This window comes from Fonsecaea monophora (genome assembly GCF_001642475.1).
Source record: "Fonsecaea monophora strain CBS 269.37 chromosome Unknown Scaff115, whole genome shotgun sequence".
In the NCBI taxonomy this organism is placed as follows: domain Eukaryota; kingdom Fungi; phylum Ascomycota; class Eurotiomycetes; order Chaetothyriales; family Herpotrichiellaceae; genus Fonsecaea; species Fonsecaea monophora.
This window is the reverse complement of record NW_019174046.1, coordinates 1-18,968: the sequence shown is the minus strand read 5'-3', so window position 1 is coordinate 18,968 and position 18,968 is coordinate 1. Positions and strand designations below refer to the sequence as shown.

General features: G+C 50.8%; 6 protein-coding genes across 6 annotated transcripts; 3 read left to right on the top strand and 3 right to left on the bottom strand.

Annotated features, from left to right (window-relative positions):
- Positions 1-506: 506 nt before the first annotated feature.
- Positions 507-911, top strand: AYO21_10268 (hypothetical protein; the record flags this gene model as incomplete). The annotated part of the gene is made up of 1 exon (XM_022660190.1): positions 507-911. The coding sequence occupies one exon, from the start codon at positions 507-509 to the stop codon at positions 909-911; it is 405 nt and encodes a 134-aa protein (XP_022507481.1).
- Positions 912-4,181: 3,270 nt separating this feature from the next.
- Positions 4,182-7,699, bottom strand: AYO21_10267 (hypothetical protein; the record flags this gene model as incomplete). Its single annotated transcript, XM_022660189.1, has 4 exons — positions 4,182-4,229; positions 4,289-5,314; positions 5,369-6,739; positions 7,460-7,699. 4 exons carry the CDS (start codon positions 7,697-7,699, stop codon positions 4,182-4,184), a joined length of 2,685 nt encoding a protein of 894 aa, XP_022507480.1.
- Positions 7,700-8,268: 569 nt separating this feature from the next.
- AYO21_10266 (hypothetical protein) lies at positions 8,269-9,497 on the bottom strand (the record flags this gene model as incomplete). The annotated part of the gene is made up of 3 exons (XM_022660188.1): positions 8,269-8,815; positions 8,908-9,152; positions 9,246-9,497. 3 exons carry the CDS (start codon positions 9,495-9,497, stop codon positions 8,269-8,271), a joined length of 1,044 nt encoding a protein of 347 aa, XP_022507479.1.
- A 1,345-nt stretch (positions 9,498-10,842) lies between these two features.
- Positions 10,843-11,925, top strand: AYO21_10265 (hypothetical protein; the record flags this gene model as incomplete). Its single annotated transcript, XM_022660187.1, has 1 exon — positions 10,843-11,925. The coding sequence occupies one exon, from the start codon at positions 10,843-10,845 to the stop codon at positions 11,923-11,925; it is 1,083 nt and encodes a 360-aa protein (XP_022507478.1).
- Positions 11,926-14,251: 2,326 nt separating this feature from the next.
- Positions 14,252-15,750, top strand: AYO21_10264 (hypothetical protein; the record flags this gene model as incomplete). Its single annotated transcript, XM_022660186.1, has 2 exons — positions 14,252-15,124; positions 15,175-15,750. 2 exons carry the CDS (start codon positions 14,252-14,254, stop codon positions 15,748-15,750), a joined length of 1,449 nt encoding a protein of 482 aa, XP_022507477.1.
- Positions 15,751-16,379: 629 nt separating this feature from the next.
- On the bottom strand, positions 16,380-18,740 carry AYO21_10263 (hypothetical protein; the record flags this gene model as incomplete). Its single annotated transcript, XM_022660185.1, has 3 exons — positions 16,380-17,364; positions 17,421-18,297; positions 18,350-18,740. The coding sequence occupies 3 exons, from the start codon at positions 18,738-18,740 to the stop codon at positions 16,380-16,382; spliced, it is 2,253 nt and encodes a 750-aa protein (XP_022507476.1).
- Positions 18,741-18,968: the final 228 nt, after the last annotated feature.

Sequence of the window (18,968 nt, the reverse complement as noted above, 5' to 3'; positions counted from 1 at the left end):
AGAATATGCGTGATGAACGGTAGTCATCCGCTGGATTTTGATATTGGCGTTGCTCAAAGCGAGAAGTTACGGCGTTATACCCGAGAGCCCACGGATCCTCTCGAGACTTGAGGGAGGCACCCAGGAGATGTGGTCGTTCCGAGGTTTCCAAGATTAATTTCGATGGCTAAGACTTCATGTGCATCTATCGTCATCCCCGTCTCTTCACAACTCGACTGAAGTCTTCGTGTTCCAGTCCAATCTCACGGATTCAAGTTAGGTATCATTCTTCCCACTGGCAATGACCGTCAATTAACTCTCGCACCTGCACTGCGAACTGTACCACCATCCTTGAGGAAGGCGACACATTCTTGCAGAACCTCTGCTTGCACTTGCCATTACCTCAAGAGATGGAAGGAGCCATTGGGCTAGAAGGTGTGGGTGTAGGGGATGGCTATCACCTTTCTCCTGCCTAACCAATTCTTCTCTTTTCCTCTCTTCAAAGTCTACGTTTTGAGCTCGTAGCAATGTCTTCTCAGCACTTGTGGCCAGCAGGCGGCATTATTGCCACACTTCTCTCCCCTTTTCGACCAGCTATGGGCACCAGGCTGGTCAACTGGGCTCGGCATTTTCGGCTTGTCGGTCCAGTCCTCTGCTATCTCTTCCCCGAGGAAGAAGGCCCTCATCCTAATCAGCGGGATGGGGAGCCTCAGGTTGGTCTCGATGCTGAATCTATTGCCCTGCTACATGATGCTCTGCGTGACGCCGTGCAGGGAGGTCTTCAGGCCGCTGGTATCGATCAGGCGCTGACCACTGAACTTCGAAGGCAGAACACGTTGCTTCAACAGCTCGTCGATGCTATAGAACGGAGGCGGAATGAGGCAAATGATCGTCCCGCCGATACCTACACAGTCACAAGCACCATCACGTGAGCGCGCTAACTGTGGTGTAGACTCACCGCTGGGAGCTGCCAGCGGCGGCCATGGTTTCAACAACCTGGTCGCACCAGCGAAGGGCTTGCACTTCTATGCAGTGCTGGTGACGAGTAGCTCTTCAACGAGTGAAACTAAGACAAGCCCAACCAAGGACACCTCATCCTAGCCAGGGAAGTTTGACCCCTCCGAACATGGCACAGTCATTGACTCACCAGGCTCGCGTGCTCTCCCTCGGCCTGCCACAGAATCGCTGCTCTTCTCGCACAAGTCCAAAATCTTATGCCGCCTTTCTCCATCATTCGACCTCGGGTACTTTACGGACACGTTTTAATGAGACTAAGTACATAGCCAAGATCTGGATTTTTGTGGGCTTGTGACGGTCGAGGGGCTGGTCTATCTGGAAAGAGATAGCTGATGGAGAATATCAGTAATGGTAGCAGCCCCGGCATGACGGACGGTTGCACAACTCGAGAATGGCTACAAATTACTTCGGGCTGGCATAAGGCACAATTTGATCGATAGTGTAGATAAACTGTATAACTTCTAGGTATGACTATGTCTCCATACTTGGAATACACCCCGTTTTAGACTCAAAGGCCGCTCGTACATCCCTCTGCGAGACTGTATCGGCATCAAGCCGTAAAGCTGGGTCTCGATGAAAGACCTGCTCAGTCGACAGCCTGTTCTCGTATCGTCGTCCGTAGTTTCTCCAAACATTCAGAACGATCCTTGCCCGATTCCCCGCGGTCCTCTTCACCTGCATTTGGTGGTCAGTTTCGCAGAAGGGACACTTAAATACTTCGGATTTCTCCGAGCCTACTATCATGCTTGCGACGGCTTGCTCGAAGGTCTGCCATACCTTGTCTATGACCCCTATAGTGGTACATAGATGTAGGCATATATTCGGGAGGGAGAGGTGCCGCATCACGTCCACTTCAAGTCCCGACTCTGCCTCCACCTCCATTCGACTGGCCAGTATAAGTTGACCGTCCACTAACCGTGCCTCACTCGTTCGATAAACGCCGTGGTGATCATAACCGCTCATGTTTAAGAAAGATACAGGCAAGCCGTGAGAGGGCCCATGCTCGTAGGCTCGCAAGATTAGGTCGACCACTCCACGCCTCACCCAGACATATTTGTTGTTTCCTGCTTTGATGAACTGACCGCATGATACTAGTATATCCGCAAGCAGGTGGTGGTTGGCACGCGGACAATCGTACGGGAGGAATCCCATCTTCCGCCAGAGATACAGAAGGCCGCAGGAGCGGCATGTCAGATATTCCGGGTGGTCGAGTTCCAGAAGTTGTAGAAACCGCACCTTGGTGGCCCTATCATCACTAAGCGACATGTCGAGGTGGGAGTTGAGAAGAGCACGAAGTCGTCGACACGCGAGGCTCAGCAGGAGCTGAGACGCCTGGTCCAGAAAGCTCGCAACCGTGAGGACTAGCTCGTTAGGAAGATCGAGGAGCGGATTGTGGTCATAATGGTTTTGCTGCTCTTCTGTGTCGGCTGTGACGGCTGTCGCCTTTTGTGAACCCCTTCATTAGTTCTTAGACATTTTAAGGATGTCTAACTCTTTCCATGAGACCTACGGGTTGAGGACTCTGCTTCTGTATAGAGGCAAGAAGTCGACGTAGCAAAGACCATCTGCTCCTAACCCTAAGTGGGTTATTCATCTGTTGGCAAGTCTCAAGGGTGTGGGAAGTGATATCACGACAAGACGCGGTTTAGAGGCCGAGAGGCCGAGGAGACGCAAGTCCAAAGTCCCTGAGGACACTGCAGCACTGCGATTTTTGTTTTTCTTGGTTTTTTTCTTTCTTTTACAAGCTCATGCGGAAGCTCCGGGCGCTGTATGTGATAATAGAAGTTTCGGTGGTGAGAGAATATAGGGTGTAACTTCAAAAAGAAGGCGGCATCGCCCTCGAGCCTATCCCATGTGGAGTTGTAGAAGGGCTTGGCACACGTGATAGCCTTGGCTCATAGCACAGAAAGTGCTTGTTGCTTGTGATTGCGATCGTGCCCGTTAGTACTAGACTCGATTGACTTGGCTTGGATTGGATGCCTGATCCGGGTGCTGGTCCCTGAGCTGGGCTGGCCCTGTTCCTGGTTCCTTGGTACAGATAATAATAATACAAGGGCGCAGAGAAATTACATGTCTACCCGCCTACGTCTACTACTACTACTTTGTCTGTCTGTCAACATGTCTTCCCGCACTGGCCCGGTCCCTCCGCTACATAATAATTACAGCCTAGGTAAGTCTTCGGTACGCTTGTAGATATACTTGGTACTGGGTACAATTTATTTGTCGATACGCGCGCCTCGTCCACCAACCACCAACCTCCCCCCTTTCCGTCCCAGCCCCTTAAACCGAATGAATCTCTGTAGATGTTCTCACTCGTATTTGTTTCAAACTTACGAGGTATAAGTTTTTGCATTTGACTAGGTGACCCCGTCTTTCAAACCGTCAACGTCAACCTAAATTACCCAAACTGCCAAAACGGCTCGGCATACAAGGTACTCAGTAAAGGTCCCTAAATCCAGCCCCCCTTCCTCTTAATTTCACTCTACCTTACCACCCCTTTACATTATTAGTGTGATATCGCTCTCCCTTCAACCTCCTCCGCCTCCTTTTTACTGCCAGACGCGTGGCATCATGGACACCTGGATCCACGGCTTTTCTGATATCATTCTGCTAATTACAAGATTTGAGGGTTTCACAAACGCAATCAAGGCGGAACAAGACACGTCACAAACAAATTGAATGATGCCTGGTGATGCTGTCTTCCGCCTTGTTCATCACCATCTCCTGAATCAAACCAGCTTCGCCGCTTCACTCTCCTAAGCCCCCACCATGCACTCCTTACAGTCACCACCCTCCATCTTCTGAATTTCAAGTTCTTCAATCTCCATCCTGACTTTGTTTGAGATTCATAAGTGAACCACATACATGCGCTGTCAATTCATGTACTGTACTTCACGCATCAGGCCACCATAGCGAGAATCCCCCCCGTAAAGATCGTCTCCATAGACAGTTCGACCTCGCCGAACGTGTAGAATAGATTCCAAGGTGGACTCTTGTTTCTTCAGGATCCTGCTCCATTCCTGCGCCAGATCCCGACTCCCGACTGTTTTGCGCAAATAGACATTTCCCTCCCTGCCCATGTATCCACAACTTCTTCTCCGAAAGCGTTTCCTGCTTCACCCATACTGAGCTTCAAGCGTCATGCAAATCCGGAAATCGAAGTTCGAGTAATTCGACAAGAGAGTCTAGTGGCGTTTTGGTTGCGGCATCCCACGAACCTCAATATATTCCACCTAGACAGCCCAAGTCAGTGACCGAATCTCATCTTCAAACGAGACGAGCCCCAACTCACCAGCATCTCATTAATCACTCTTTTGGACCAAGCTTTCCATTCCGGCCCTCCAAAGAATCCTTCAGGCAAGCCTGCACTCCGTGCTGCTGCTTGACGTACCTCGGCGAATCCGATCTTTCTGGGATTCCTGCCGAGTGATTCTGACACGGCATTACTGACATAAACCCTGAGGATATCCCGACTAGGTATTGAGCTGGGGTCAATTCTTGGATCCAAGGGAATAAATTCAGGAGCACCAGCGAAGACATCACCTACATCTCCAGCGAGGATGGCACTGGACACTGGACTCTCTGCTGAACTCTCCGACGAACCCTGGACAATTCCCAGTCGTGGCTCTTGAGTCGGTGCGTGCGCTGAACGAAGCTCATAACGTCCTTGCGCATGTGTCAGACCTCTCCTCAAGTTTTGAGACTGAGACGGGACAGGTTGGCTCTTCGTCACGCGTCCCGCCTTGACCGCGCGACGTTCTGCTTTGCTCAACTGCTTGCCCGGCTGCTTGCCTGCATGTCTGCCGAACTGCTTGCCAGACTGTGGGCCTGAACCCCCCATCTGTGCCGCAAACGGTCGGATGAGCTCCTGTGTCAGCATTTCCCCAACGCCACTATATTGCATCTCGTCGGAAGCTAAAATGCTTCTTCCACCATCCGCAGTCACGCGATTTCTGATGCGGGCTCTGATGAAAGCGTCTTTCAATGTGTGCACATTACCATTGTACACATCAAACAGAGCCGCAGGACAGAATATCAGCGCTTCCCCAGTCTGCAGCCCAACTATCGTCTCAAACAAATGTGCATTGTTGTAACCCTTGTGGCGGCTGGCACCGGCAAGGTGGTCTCGGAGCATTTCAAACCACGCAGGTGAACTGAACCGATGAACAATACAGACATTGCAGAGATCAATAAGCCGGGGCGCGAGAGTCGGTTCCTGCGTCGATACAATGATGCGTGAGGCAAGGTGGCGCTGTTGACGAACAATGGATGTCAGCTCATCTGTGAGCTTTTCAGCTTCACCGGACCTCGTAAGGAACTGCAAAGGGCAAAACATGGTTAGTAGACATGGAACAAAGGGGTGATTACCTACCTTGTGAGCTTCATCGAGGGCAATGACACGACCACAATCTGCCCGACTCTCCATGAAAATCGAAAGGCAGATTGTGAATAGGGCACATGCGTCGTTCTCGTTGACAAAAGGGCAACTCAAATCGACAACAGTGAGTGTCCCTGGAGCAGACATGAACATATCTCTCAATCGGGCAGCGGATTCCGCAGTCTGGACCTTGTGTGCAAGAAAAGATTCGAGCACTTCGAGACGCAGTCTGAGCGGTCCGTTTTGTGTGGAATTGAACCCCTTCCCCGACAATCGTGCTTTGAAATCAAGGTAATCAAAGCCTCCTGTGCCCTTTTTCTCCGTTGTCATATCACGGAGCACCTTGAAAAGGACTTCCATGTACAGTGGCACCTTGTCCTTGTCATCAACCGCCATCAACGTCATCAAGCGCGTCACATTGAGTTGGTTCTCTTGAAAGTAGAGTGGGATGACATCTGGACGGGGAGCGTCTCTAGGCAGTCCAGGGAGGTTTTTGTAGAGCTTGTGCATTGCATGGACGTTGCTCGGGGAGACAAGAACTCGTACAGGAATTCCCGATGAGCACAGATAGGCGGCCTCACACAACTGTGTGCTCTCACTGCTTGTGAACTTGTCGTAATGAAAAACAAGGCCAGCTAGAGGCCTCGGATTCTCTCCCGCCATGGATGAAGCTAACAGTGAGTTCTCCAGGAAGCAAGAGAGCGAGTGACTCTTCCCAGCGCCTTGGGAACCGCATATGAAGGCAGACCATGGAGCATTCATGTTTGCGAAGATGAGATTATCCTCAGGTGACACAGTCTTGCTCGCTTCCGGCAAGGAGGAGTTGTATGTCTGTTCGCGCATGCCTAGAAGCCCGTATTGTGGGAAAGGAGTGTGGCTAGGGGCAACAACTCCCATGATGCCGCCCCTCAGAGTCTTCTGGACGTCATTGGAAAACAGCGGAGTTGTCTTAATTTCTTCCGCTTGGGCATGAAGGTGGCCGTCCGAGGCACTTTGCGGGAGACCTTGCATCAGCTGAAAATATCCACGGTTTTTTGCTGCACCCTCCTCCTCCGCCGTCTGGAATGTTGTGTAGTGGAATGCAGGCTCGGGTTGAGTTGGAAAGCTTGTGTCCAATGGCTGTAACATGGCCTGCGATACATCAGCATCTGTCCACGTCCACTTGGGTGTATGAAGGCGTACTCCGAAAGCTGAAGCTGAGAAGGGATTGGGGAAGCGTCGCAGATTTGAGAGAGAGGCGCCAGAGGGGTGGTGGTCATCGCTGTCTTCTGAAGAGGAAATTGACATGGCTCGTGACTCGTCAACTACAAAGCCAATTTCTCCTTCTTCAACGGAAGATGGCATGCTGCCTTCAAGCGAAGTGTGCTGGAAGCAAGAGCGAGTAGACGCGGGACGGTTAGTCACTGCTGTCACGCGTAAGTCTGATGCCTTCGTTCAGCCTGAGAAATTCGAAAATGTACCTAACAGCACTTCGATAAGTGAGGAAGGCGTGGACGTGGCGGGCCAGACGGAATGTGAAGAGGATTCGACCAGGCTAGAGTCACGAGCTGTCGTAGTTGCCAGAAGTAATCTGAGAGCCCGGGTTAAAGGCTGCTGGTAAGAGGGGGAGGGAGGCAGCTTGAGAGGGCTTCGAATCCAGTAAAACAAGAGGCAAGAGGACAACACTAGAAGTGAATCACAGGTCCAAGGGAGGATATAAAGGGGATAGGATTCACTGATAGACACATAGATTTTGCCAAGTCTCGAGTCGCAATGGTGTCTGGCCTCCAGACACTTCGACGTGCTTCGTGATCCCGAACTTACCAGACCGGGTCTCTACTGACTTGGAAGCTGCCATATCGTCCTTTTCGACTCGTTCAAGTGCTTGCCTAACCAACCAACAAGTCACCTTATCTTGTCATCCTCCATGTACTCAGAATCTCTCCCTTGTGCTGGTAGGTTCACCACCGAGACCCCTCGAGGGCACAGTGCTGCTCATGTTCCCAACGCCTCCAGAATGCGCACCTGCGCCGGTAGTTGTGCCACCTGCGGCACTTCTTGTTCCTGCACCGTGGGTTCCCCCTGCTTGACGACAAGTTAACATACCCATCGAGGATACTGTGGGCGGAGGCTCGTACCAAGACGTTGATCGGCCCGCTGTATGTCTGCCTCTCCCTTCTCCTTGACCGCTTTATTTTTGATTTCTCCCTCGCGGTCGTTGAAGGCTGTATCGACCGACTCGTTGACTGTTCCACGAATAGTGTCTCCCAGGCCCTTGACCCCTTTCAAAACGGATTTGGCGTCCCCCACGGCCTGGTGGGTCTTGTCTTGTGTGCGGTCGGTCATAGTGTTATATGTAGGTGTCTCCAGATTACCGTGAGAGCGACTAGGCTGCGACAGAAATTAGTCTGTTAGAGACAAGTCAAAAATACGAGGCAGAGCAAAGGCATAAATCAGCTGCGCCAATCTGCAGCATTTTGTGCAAAGTGGGCGAGTCCATGTGAACCATGACGACACCGTGTATCAATACCGGCCTAAGATATCCGTGACGCAACTCTGAATGCGCGAAAGTTGGTGAAGCTGTGTTGGGAGGCGTGGAGACTGAGGTGAGGATGATGAAAGAGCTTGGCACCTCTGTATCCCGTTCGCTACGAGGCTGTAACAGGCGTGGCGCCCTGAAGGGGCTGCCGGTTCCGAGGCTGAAGACCTCGTTACTTTGGTATGAAATATCTATGTTCATTCCTGTTCTTGCTACCCAACTTCTTGCTACTCCTTCTGTCCATAGTCACCTGTAATTGTTGCCTAGCTTCAACAACTCCGACTAATCTAAAAGTATCAACAGTAACTAGTACGTAAGAGAAAAACTGCTTCCATCAGACGTCTATAACCCTGCCCCAGCATTCCCGACAAGCCCTTCATACAAACTCAGTATCCTGGACTCGAGTTTTGTCATGGCCTCCCTTCTTGGCTTGCCCTAGCTCGCTATGCTCTTCAGTTGCACCTTGTGCCATTTCTCCTGGTCCCCCAATACCATCATGCTCCCAAAATCTGTTCTTGTTGTCCTGTCCCGTCACTAACCCGACAAGGTCGAATGGATCAATCACTGTCAGGATAAATGGCCGATTGTCAACCATTCCCGGGCCCTCGATTTCTGTCTTTCCATCCATAGCGAGGTATACCTTGTGGTTGTGCGGGAGGTACTTCAAAGGTGGGAAGAGATTCATGAGATAGGTATTGAAAAGCATTGGAATAACCTCCAGCACCCAAAAAATCCACTCCTTCCCATTTGCAGTCGAATTTGGAGGATAGAAGAACGACGCGGTGCGAAAGGTGTTGCGGATGAGGATCAGGAAGCCTGACGCGTAGAGCGAGTACACGACAACTTTGACCTTGCGCGTGAAGACATTTGCCGCGATACATCGTCTGTGGAAGACGATAATCAGATATAGAAAGGCGAGAAACCTGTAATTGGTGTTAGTCTTCATGCGTGTGCACTGATTTCGACTTGAGAATGAGGTTCGCCGAGTGGGTCTCCTCGGACGGCAGTGACTTACATGCCCAGCAAGAGGATCAATGACACTTTGACCAGAATGATACCCATTTTTACCTTTGAGTCACTGTTGTCGGTATTTGCCGCATAAGACGCTCCGTTAGCCGCAATTATCCCGTCGACAAGGTCCAATGCAACAAATGTGGTCCAGACACGGCCTGGGTGAAGAGGAGAGAGATAAGGTATATAGTACAACAGCCTGCCGAATATGAAGTAGTCCGCGCCGTTGTAGACTGGTGGAGCGATGAACTATTGATATGTTAGCCGAGCACACCTGAATACCAACTGACTTTGGAGCTGTATCCAGGCATGAAAGTGACTTCGGAGCGTAGGGAAACCCACCAACAAAACGGTACTGGCAATGAATATGCCGAGATCATCGGTATGATATGCGCCATATTCTCGAGTGGCGAGGCCCGCGACGAACAGTGCTGCCGCCCATGGGAATAGAAAGCCAATTCGCCACGAACCTCTGTACTTGAGATTGTTCTGCCAGACGTGAAGAACTCCAGAGACGAAGAAGAGCACAGCAAAGGCAATAGAGACCCCTTTTACTGGCCGATATATCCAGTACGATATATCAGAAGAGTTCATGATCACAGGATTTCTCGTTTCTCGATGATATTGAAGGATGGAGGGAGGAGATCAAAGGAGCTGTTGGTCAAGGAAGAAAATGTGGACGTCTGCGCGTTTAAATGCTGGAAATTCGAGGGTCGGATGGATAAATGAAGTCGACTAGCAGTGCACCATAGTTCGCCGTCACAGACGTCAGTAGATTCTGAAAGCGCCTACCACGCTAAGGGCTGTGCAAAGTCGAAGCCCATGGACAGATATACCCGGTTCAAAAACGCCACGTATATACACGTGCCGGATACGCGAGGAGACGATCTCTCAGACATTTCAGCCACGACCCTGGAATGCAGCTCTACAGGGAAGTCTGTTGGGAACTCATTCTTCCCAGAAATATCAGTAGAAACAATGTTGAATCACGAATAGAGATCTCAGTGACTTCACCAGAGACAAGGACGCCTCGTGGGTGCCTCGCATAGCTTGCAACCTGATTGATGGCAGAATGAGTGATCCTTTGACGCGAACCCGCACAATGGCCTCGAAACGTCTTAGCCCTTGGAACAGATCAAAGCAAATTGGAACGTCTAACCCTAGGTTAGAGTACCCGTGCTGAACGGACCTGTAGATGGCTCGTTCCCTGACATATTGGGCATTTAGCTAGTGAAGATCATGTTGAAACCCGAATACGAGCGGCACAAAGCACCCTTAAAGGCTAGAACCGCGAGTGGAACAAAATCAGCCTTGCCGTTCGCCTTGTTCACGATTGTGGCCACGTGATATTTGAAGATGTCACGTGAGAGCTTGACTGGGTGAACTGTATGACGCAGTGATTCTGCTAATCGAGTCTCGCCGGACCTCGGTACGAAATCATGACCGGAACAACATCTTCAAACTGCTACGAACACTATACATCTGAGGAGGCCGTCAAGACTTTGGAGACGTCCTTCCAGTCAGGGATATATAGATGCTCATGCTTCAAATAGCGTACCAGTAACCAGATGCCATCCTGTTTCGAGTGAAATCCGTGTAAATATGCAATTTTCTCGCCCATGAATGACACTGAGGATGGAGTTTGCGCTGCATTTCTCATACTCAAAGTCACCGACAACCTTCGGACCACGGGATAGATCTCAACATTAACCATTCTGCCATTCAACCCCTTGACAGTCTTTGACTCATTTGGCGGATAGAGCAGCATTACCTGTGAAGGCGAGTCTCATTTAATTTAAAATCGGCTTGGAAAAGGACCCTTTCCTGCCTAGCTGCTGCCTCCTGTCGGCTGGTGTACTTTCGCAGGATCGCCAGTTAAGCTCTACCAAATTAAATTACAGCATCACACCAGCTGTGAAAATCTCATACAGTCGCCACCATGTCTCCAGAAAACCCAAATGGGACAACAACACACGAGCAAGCCGAAACGGCCTATTTCCACAACAACCCTGCTCCCAAGTCTCTAACCAACCATGAGACGTTGGCTCGGGAGTTCATTCAATATCACCTGGAAAATGCGCCGAATCGTCGAATTGCCTTGGTCACTTCCGGGGGCACCACTGTTCCACTAGAGAATCAAACCGTGCGTTTCATTGACAATTTCTCTGCCGGGACTCGAGGAGCCACCTCGGCGGAATACTTTTTGCAGGAAGGCTATGCAGTCATCTTCTTGCACCGGCAATTCAGTCTTCTGCCCTACTCTAGGCACTACAGTCACAGTACTAACTGCTTCCTCGATTTCATGGAGGAATCCGGGGATGGGGAACGGGTAGTCGTCCGAACAGAATATCAAGAAAAGATGCGGCGAGTTTTGAGGCAGTATCAGCACGCCAAGCAGAATCGATTGCTCTTGCTCCTTCCGTTTACCACTGTCACAGAATACATGTTCGAGCTTCGCAGCCTTGCTGTTATCATGCGCCCTCTTGGAAACCGGGCGCTTTTCTACTTGGCGGCTGCAGTTTCTGACTTCTTCATCCCGAGAGATCGGATGGAGGAGCACAAGATCCAGTCTCTTGAAGGTGGCGCCAGCCGCCAGTTGGTCATCAATCTGGACCCAGTGCCCAAGTTCCTCAGCAATTTGGTGCATAGCTGGGCTCCCAAGGGCAGTATGATAGTAAGCTTCAAGCTGGAAACCAACCCGGATCTCCTGGTGACCAAGGCCGAACAATCTTTGGAGCGCTATCAACATGACCTCGTGATTGGCAATCTGCTCACCACCCGCAAATGGGAGGTCGTCTTTATTACTCGTGGTGGTGGGGAGAAATGGATTCGAGTTCCAAAGACGAGGCGCTCCAAAAGTTTTTCTGGAGTGGAGGCTCTGGTAGGCAAGGCAGAGCGAAAGCATGGCCCAGAACCCCACGATTTGGACGGAGGCACCGTGACAGAGGGTATGGAGATCGAGAGTTTGATCATTCCTGAGTTGGCCGAGATACATTCGAAGATGATAGAGCAGACTTCGTAAGACCCCACACACAAGCCAGGATGAGCTCGATGTAGCCAGCCTTATTCGGCAAAGTGAGATCAAGGTGGTGGAAGCTGGATACGAACACTGGCAGGGTTTCAGCAACTGTTATGCGGGATGTATGCATTCAAACTTCTCATTGCTTTGCGGAGAATATAGGACCAATCGAGGTTTAGCTAAATCAATCAACACCCACCTGCATGAGATCCACCTGCATATTTTTTTGGAACTTCTCACACCAGTCTCTTTCTGCCGACAACATCTCGGATTATCTGATAACGGTTATCTGGGACTGGCGGGTCTTCAAATGGGGGAATGTAGCCCTCTCGCTTGACGGTGTGCAGGTCGTGGTGTTCAGCTGTTCCAAACTAGCTAGAGAACCTAGTCTAGCAAGTGTCAGGTGTACGAGGACGTGATTGCGGCTATTCTACAACTTCAGATAAGAGCGAGGGGCATGAGGCGGTGAACACCGGGTATACGTCTTCGGCTGATGGACCGAGACAACCAAGATGGTGTGCATTCCGCGGTCCCGGAGGAATTGTATGGCTGGAAAGCTGCCAAAGTTGGAGCAAGACTGCGAGGGATTGGGATAAGATGGCAGGATGGGTCGGTTGGGAAACCCCAGTTTTCGGGAGCGGAGAGCTTAACTGCCGATCTCTAAGCCATTCGATACGCGAGCCAGTCTGTGACGTGTGCCGTCAATCAACTCTAGGTCGGTGGTCGACAAGGCCTCACTCCCAGGTTGATCGAAAGCGAGGCGATGCGGCAACTGGACGAACTCAGTGCTCAGCTCATGCACCAGAAGCATCTGCTGGCGAGGTTGGGGTTGCTGGGGCCGGAAACTGGCCAAGCCAAACCCCGAAGCTCGCGATCTCGAACCCTCCTCGGTGGCTCCTCTCTTGCGTCCGATGATCGATCCACCTCTTTCGACCTTCGATCACCCGCACTATATTTGATCGACTCTCTTAGGGCGGATCTTACCATCGATGTCGAGCGCCCAGATGCCTGGATGCCTACCAGAAATCACCGTATTTTGAATGCTGGGATTATGTTGGCAGTACTACCTTCTGTCGACCTATTGGGTTTGGCCATCATGAGCGCCGTTTTCCAGTATAAATACCAGTACCCAAAAATCACCTCTGCACCCATGCACCTATGCTAGAGTTCAAACCTGCATCGAGGGCTCTCCAATCGCCCAACAAATGACGTGTTTCGGCGCCCCCCTTCAATGGTTCGGAGAAAGCGAAGCCTAAAGTCAAACGGGCGCCAAACGAGGAGTATCTCCAGCTTCAAGCAAATATGCGGCACACCTCTCCCATTTCTGTATGTTGTACATCAAGAGGAGGAAAAGAGAGATATTACATAAAGCGGAAACTGGGCAGCAGAGTGAAGAGCAAAAATGTAGCTTTACTCGGGCGCCGTTTGTGACACCTACATAGGTTGGCATTTGAAAAAGACTGACCTGGTCTGTGCTTCGCCTACAGTGTCGCAGACAGGTTGGCGCTTGACGTCGGTGGTTTCTACCCTCGTACCGCCTTTGCATTTGTATCCACTTTTGGCGATGGGAAGAAAAGACTGTTGCAAGCAGATCCGAGTTGACAGAAATCCCTAACCGCATCGAATTCCCTTTCCCAAACTTTCGAGAGCCAGACTTCCTCACACCCGTAGGCTCCTCTCCTCCCATCTTCACCACAGCTCCTCATGTTTTTCTCCTCTCGGTGTCTACTTCGCTCCGACCAGTCGCGGAGCTCAGGCTTCATTGATTGAACGAGGCCCTTCACTTGGCTGTCGGGAACACGATCTTTCAAATAGAATCGGACCCAGTGCCGCGGTTGCACCCTCTGCCTCACTCTCCAATGACATAGTCTCATAAACGAACTTCGCTCAGTCGTTAATCGGCAAGACCCTTTACCCGCTGGGGACATCCGCGCTTCTCATTAAAACCAATTTTTCCTTTCTTTACTCTGCTGGATACCTAGGTATCACCTCGATAAAACGCCCCTTCCCTACCTGCTCATCTCGAAACCGCCGCATGTCCATGTCTGTTCTCCTTGGCCCTTGACGTGGTACCAAATTTGACTGACAACGGGATTCCAGACCAGGTCATCGCTACGCACCCCCACTCCTTCTCCAGTTAGGCTGCAGGTTCTCGATTTTCAACGGGCTGGCAGGGTTTGAATACCTTCTAGTGCAGTTTCATGCGCTGCTACAAGCCATCGCCAAACTCCTTGCGCGACGAGAGATGTTTTCTGGTGCAACAGACCCATCCAATACACAATGAGATAACCTCTGCGACCTCTTTCTCGGCCTTTGGATCCAGTCCATCATGACGGCTGCTGATCATCCTTTGTCTCTAGTCGGAGAGTCCTCAATGCCTCCCGGCAGCCCAACTTGGATACCAGATCGCTCCGACATGCAGCAATGGTCGACTTCGAAGACGCCGTTCGATCATGCTCTCTATAATGCGGCTGTTCTTCACCTGCCTCCCACCTCTTCTGAAGATGAACTTGATGATCAGGTCGCGTCCGAGGTACATAGTTTGGGCATATCACCGTTGCGGATTACCTCGGACATCGGAAAGATCGCTTCTTCAGTCTCGACTATTACCATCGCTTCGGGCTCCTTGAAGCAGAGCTCCATCCAATCCCAGTCCACCGCAGCGACGTCCTGTGCCTCTAGTGAGCATCGGCCAACAACACAATCGTCCCGAACCTCTGACTACACCCCTCCGAAAGCGGGCGGCCTCTCACCTACCTTGACGAGCGAAAGAAAGAAATACTCACCACTAAAACGAGGGTTCCAAAAAATGGCAAGTTTTCGAAAGAGACGGTCGGCGGGTTTGACTGCGTCTTCAACCCTTACAAGTATTAACAGTGACGCCGACACCAACGGTAGCGAAGACCAGTCCGTCAACATGCGAAGTCCCATGTCGGTCAAATCGAGTCACAGCTCGTGGTCGCAACCATTATTCAAGGCAAAATCAAGTTGTGAACCGCCAACGTTGGAGGATACAGAAGCGTTGGAGAGAAGTATGGGGTGCAAGGAACTACTCAACCTTCGAATGACTCAATTGGATGAAAAGGGTCGTTTTCTAGAGTTTCAGGCTTCATTGATGGCGCACTTGCGATCTGAACGTGATTTGCTCAGGGCACAGAAAAAGACTTCGCATGCAAATGCCATTGCTGAACAAAGAGCAAAGGTTCGTTTGGGACTTGAGACTTTGTTGACGTTGTTGCTGATGCGTGACAGATTGAGCGGGCAGTAGAAGACCTGGAAGCGCGACAACTTGAGGAAGAAATGAAGATGGAAAAGGACCATGAACTCGAAAAGAGAGCTATTATGTTGCGCTTACGGCATATGGAAGCTTATTGTCAGAATCCCACTCCACCTGAGACTCCTGTGGATCCAGTCTCCAGACATGCTTCTATCGATTCGATCTTTCCAGAGCGCAAAGTTACAGATAAAGACTATCACAATCTCGCCCAACAATACCGTGAACGAGACATCATGGACACCCTGCACACTTCCAAAATCAATGTTTTGCGTGGCAAGCAGAAGAGAGCTGTGGAGAATCTCATACGGAAAAAGGAAAAAGAGATGGAAGTTCTGGAAAGAGATCAGAAAAAGGAACTGGCTGTCATTGACCGCGACTTTGCCAGCCAGGAGGCCGATTTGAGGATGGTCCTGGACAAGAAGAGAGCGAGGCTTGAATCAAGGTGGCGAACCCAGGCCTTGATTGAGCGCACGAAAATGGAGAAAAAGAGCGGCCTGCCATACGCCCCATTACCCGATGTTATCGCCATCAAAGACATTGACTGCTGCTGAGGGCAAGAGGATGTCATTCGGTCGAATATCAACACATGGCTGCCGGCTTCACATCATCGCTACTATCATTATGACCTTTCTGCGCTCCCTTTTCAATCCGTGGTTCACGGTCTCCAAATTATGTGTACATGTTCTCGACGGAGCTACTTTCTTTCTCGCCACGGGTGTTAATCAGGACAGTCCCGGGGCAGGTTTTGTGGCAGGCAACATGTCTCGGTATGATACATCACATCCTGAGAGTTTGCATGCCTGGGCTAGGTCTTTGTTCTATGACGATGGATGCCACATAAACTAGCGGAATTATGACGAGCTACAGACGATGTTGACCATGAAGTCTTACGATATCAATGATGGACTGCGATGATATGCTATCAAGTAGCTGAGCTACGTTGCCTTGTGATCATAGAAAGGAGGAAACTTGTATGATTTTCAGAAACAACCGTGTAATGCAATAGGGCCATCCAAGGTTGAGGATACTCCCTCGACACAAGGCCAGAACATGAATTTGATCACTTCACATGGATGGTTTCAACGCCCCTCTGACGCGCGCCAACTCCCATGAAAAAGAGGGCGCCAGATTCTGACCAAGTGAAACCCTCTTCCATTCTGACTGACTTGTCATTTTTCAACTACCACCTACTTCCCGGGAGGAGCAATTGATTGATTTTTGGAGATCTTGTGTATTTGGCCTTTTTCTCAGGCGGTGTTCCCAGGGACAGGGTTGTGATCTCACGCGGCGAAGGAGTCGACGTCGAGGTGTCATTGAATCCTCTAGGTTTCTCGTCTGTGAACCACCCCGCGTTTGCGGACCACTTTACGCCTGCTAACAAACTGTCGTCCAGCCCTTCCAGTGCAGGAAATGGACGTTTGAATTTCCTGCATTCCAATTGCATGTTTTGATTCACTGCGGCCAGGTTCTGAGCCGAGGAAAGTCCTCTGGTTGTTGACTGATTCTTTAAGTTGGGCACGTCCAAATGCGTGAGGGATTGTTCGACTTTTGCATTGGGTCCTCTGTCTGGCGTGATCGTCCCTAGATGACGTAAAGCATGTTGGGACAAGCCATCCGTCTTCTCCTTCCTCTCGTCCTTGAGCGTTCGTATGTCAGCACTGGATTGAACCAAGAAGCTCGAGCTGTCGCCGCTTGTGATCTCTGAAGGGTCGTGAGAACAATCCGAATGGTGTCCTTTTGCTGTCCCAGACCAGCTGGTCCCTGATTCTGTACCACCGTCTGCATCCGTCGAACGCGGCAGAGAAAAGAGAGCGATTTGTCTCAGATGGGATGCTAGATGATCTTGTAGAGCAGCGGCATCTGGGATGTGGTCCAAACAGTTGGGACAAGGCCGATCGGCAACCTCAGACACAGATTCTGCCGCTCGCAGAAGTTCAGTGGACTCCAGTTCTGTGCGATTCGACGCATGGGCCTCTCTAATGTGGTGCTTGTAGGCGGTGACTGTCAGGAAGGTGGCCTTGGGGTGTTCTAGACAGCGCCAGATCCGCCGGTGACACGAATCCTCATGCGCAATCCATTCTTGTGTCGTAGCAAAGAGACAAATGGCTTCTGAGCAGTCTGGATACGTACAGACATACGGACAGAGATCTCGCAACAAATGGGACCTTGAAGAAAATGTTAACTGATACATTGGAATTGCCTAAGGGGAGGGGCAACGTACCTCCAGGCCTCCTGTTCCAGATATGCTCCAGAGCACAATGTCAGACAATATGGGCATTTGAAGTGGCGCTGACCCTTGAGCTTTGCAGGTGGGTTTGGGAATTCCAAAACCTCTCCTCTAGTGACGGAGACGCCTCGGGTCGACCCAACATAGTCCGAGATTCTGGATACCGATGTGGCGTATTCAAGATCAACTTGGGCTGGGTTCAAAGTCGTGGCAGTAGTCGGCGGAGAAGGATCCACGGAATCAGCGACGTAGCTCGAGCGTGCAAGGGTGGTAACATCTTGTGAGGCTTGTTGTGGGCGCGGTTGTTGTATTTGTGTAACTCGTGCCATCGCTTCAGGCGCCACGTCAAGCTTCTGTGGGTGTTGGCTCCAGTATGCGAACTGTTTTCGTCGAATAGTATTCGCCTGTGCAAGTCGCAGAGCAAGGAACCCCAGTGGTTCTCCTTGAGCCGGATCCAGAACCTGTGGTGGTATTCCTTGCTCTTTAGAGACACTCCTATGAACGACAGATCGATAATTTTGAAACACCTCGCGCAAGTGTTGTTCGTCAAGCAAGGCATACCGTCTAGTCATATCAACATCGCTGTTGCCCGATCTCAATGCAACCCGTAGGACTTTTTCGGTCGGAGTCCTCGTTTCAGGACTTGTGACCCGCGCAGCGATCCTGTAGAGAGCATCGATTGTCTCCACTATGCTCTCCAGGATCAGGCTGATGAAGTTTTGCCCATCGAGGCCGCCACTTTCTGAACCATAATCATCCTCCAGCATAGCCTGGTGAGCAGCATCGACAGCATCATCCGAGTAGGAATCCTGACCAGACATATCGACGTCGTTCATTTGGCTCAATTCGCCGTGTAGCATGAACTCCTTACCTGTTGTTCAATTCAGTAAGACTCAGCTCGACATCAAGGAAGGAAGTCTCACATTCGAGCAATGACCCATTCAAGTCGTTCAAGAAGGCTTTAATAGTGTTGCGCAGCAGTTCAGCGTGCCGAAGACGATAATCCAAACAATCGTGTCCAAGATGCGTAGCTCCGAGGTTGGATGCCCATAGCACTAGTCTCTCATGTTGATGCTCAATGCTGGGATCTGCCGCAGGATTCTGGGCGACGCCATGATCAGTCGCCAGGATGGTAAGATCTGCAAGTGATTGTAGAGCATCCGTACAGAGCGCCGCTAAAGACACTGCACTGGTCTTGTTATGCCCAGGGATGAAGTCCGGCGTGTGTAGCATTCTGACGGATTCTGTCAAGGCTCCCGGGAGACCACCGATAGATATAGCGATATAGGCTGCAATCCAACAGATAGATGGCATCCACAGGAGGTGTGAACCACAGATTATTTACAGCGAGAGGAGGGTTTCGAGAGAGACTGCTCACAGCCTGCGATAAGTAGGAACAGGGCGTGCCGACCTTGTGTGACTCAACGGAGGAACATGGTGAATTCTGCTAGGTCCTGGGGACCGTCTGACTATATACCTTCGAGTAATTTACAGGGCCCTACCGGCGCTAGTCCGAAGGCCTTCGGCCGAGGACTAGCGTGA